Source organism: Cyprinodon variegatus, unplaced genomic scaffold (assembly GCF_000732505.1).
Source record: "Cyprinodon variegatus isolate N-32 unplaced genomic scaffold, C_variegatus-1.0 Scaffold1308, whole genome shotgun sequence".
In the NCBI taxonomy this organism is placed as follows: Eukaryota; Metazoa; Chordata; class Actinopteri; order Cyprinodontiformes; family Cyprinodontidae; genus Cyprinodon; species Cyprinodon variegatus.
The window spans coordinates 56660-57987 of NW_015151761.1; the positions used below are offsets into that span (position 1 = coordinate 56660).

Sequence of the window (1328 nt, forward strand, 5' to 3'; positions counted from 1 at the left end):
TGGAGGAGGTGTCAGCGAAGAGGGAAGTCTGGGAGTCTCTGCTTAGTCTGCTGCCCTCGCGACCCGGTTCCGGATAAAGCGATAGACGAAGAGTACGAGTGCGAGTGATCCAGAATTTTGGAGCCTAAAGGAATAGAAACGTTTTAGCTGTTTTTATTTTCATTTTCTCCTTGTTCCATCCTCATCCTCAGGAGCCTCATGAAATGTGTTATTTTTCTTCTGAATAGGTAGATAAATATTTGCTAGTGTTACCTTTAGCAGACCCCTTTGCACAGGGAAGACTATGATGTGAAAGACTATAGAAACCAAAGCTACCTTTGCTCCTGGTTGTCCTTTTCCTTCAGGTCCCGTTTCTCCCTGCAGTCCTGGCAAACCTGGCAGACCCTAATGATAAAGATGTTAATGTAGTGTCCTCTGCTGCTGTAGCTGCTCTCTGCTCACCCCCCCTCCCACTGTTACCTGTGGCCCAATCAAGGAGTCTCCCTTTGGTCCCTGTGGCCCAACAGCTCCAATGCTTCCTTTGCTTCCCTGAACATGAAATAAGAGGAAGAACCAGACTGAATAAACAGCAGATGAAGAGTATTCTAGCAATAATTGATGCAGTTTTACCTCTGACCATCCTTTTCTATATTCTCCATTCTGATTGTTAGATATTTAATTTCTAGTTCTAAGGTTTTCCTTCAGCTCAGGTTGGTTTTCTTCCCTGTTTCCTCCCAGTCCCCCTTTGCTCACTATTCTCTCTCTCCCTCAGCTTGGTTCTTGATCGTCCTCAGCTGTGCCCTCTTCTGATTGCCACACCTTTCTCTCCCTCCTAGTATTTACTGGAATCCTCCTCTTTGTTGCCTGCTGCGTTCATGTCCTGTTTCTTTTATCGGAGTAAATTATTTTTCTCTTTAAAGGCTTTATTCTGTATTTGGGTTCTCACTCAGACGGAGAATAATCCAGAGGCCTTTCCAATGGAATTGGGCGGGATGTTTCTCTCTACTAAAGCTCCTGTCACACCTTGACGATTTAGACCAGCGTCTGCCTGACCTACGAAAAATCTTGCCAAAACGCTGGAATACGTTGGATAAGTTATGGGTACAAGTTGTGTAAGTTATGAGCACCCTGAAACACGTCGACATATAGCGAGTACGGTGAGAAATTTTGCTTGAAATGCCAGCGTCTGCCATCCAAGGGCCGTCAGTTCCAGGTCAGCCATCTGATGGTTGACAGACGTTCAGTGTCAGCTCCTCATCATTCATGGCGTCTAGCTGATCCTAAACCTCTGAGTAACTTATCCAGAACTTCTCTCCAACATATCAGCGTATCTGCCGTGTTCCAGACGA

The 1328-nt window shown here is 45.6% G+C and overlaps 1 protein-coding gene across 1 annotated transcript in view; it reads right to left on the minus strand.

The window, feature by feature from the left end:
* col28a1 (collagen, type XXVIII, alpha 1) overlaps positions 1–1328 on the minus strand; it is a 66963-nt gene that overhangs the window by 19162 nt on the left and 46473 nt on the right. The window contains exons 21-22 of the mRNA XM_015402155.1: positions 460–528; positions 316–384 (exon numbers count right to left, since the gene is read on the minus strand). Of these exons, the coding sequence (XP_015257641.1) occupies positions 316–384; positions 460–528 (138 nt within the window). The remainder of the gene's footprint in view (positions 1–315; positions 385–459; positions 529–1328) is intronic.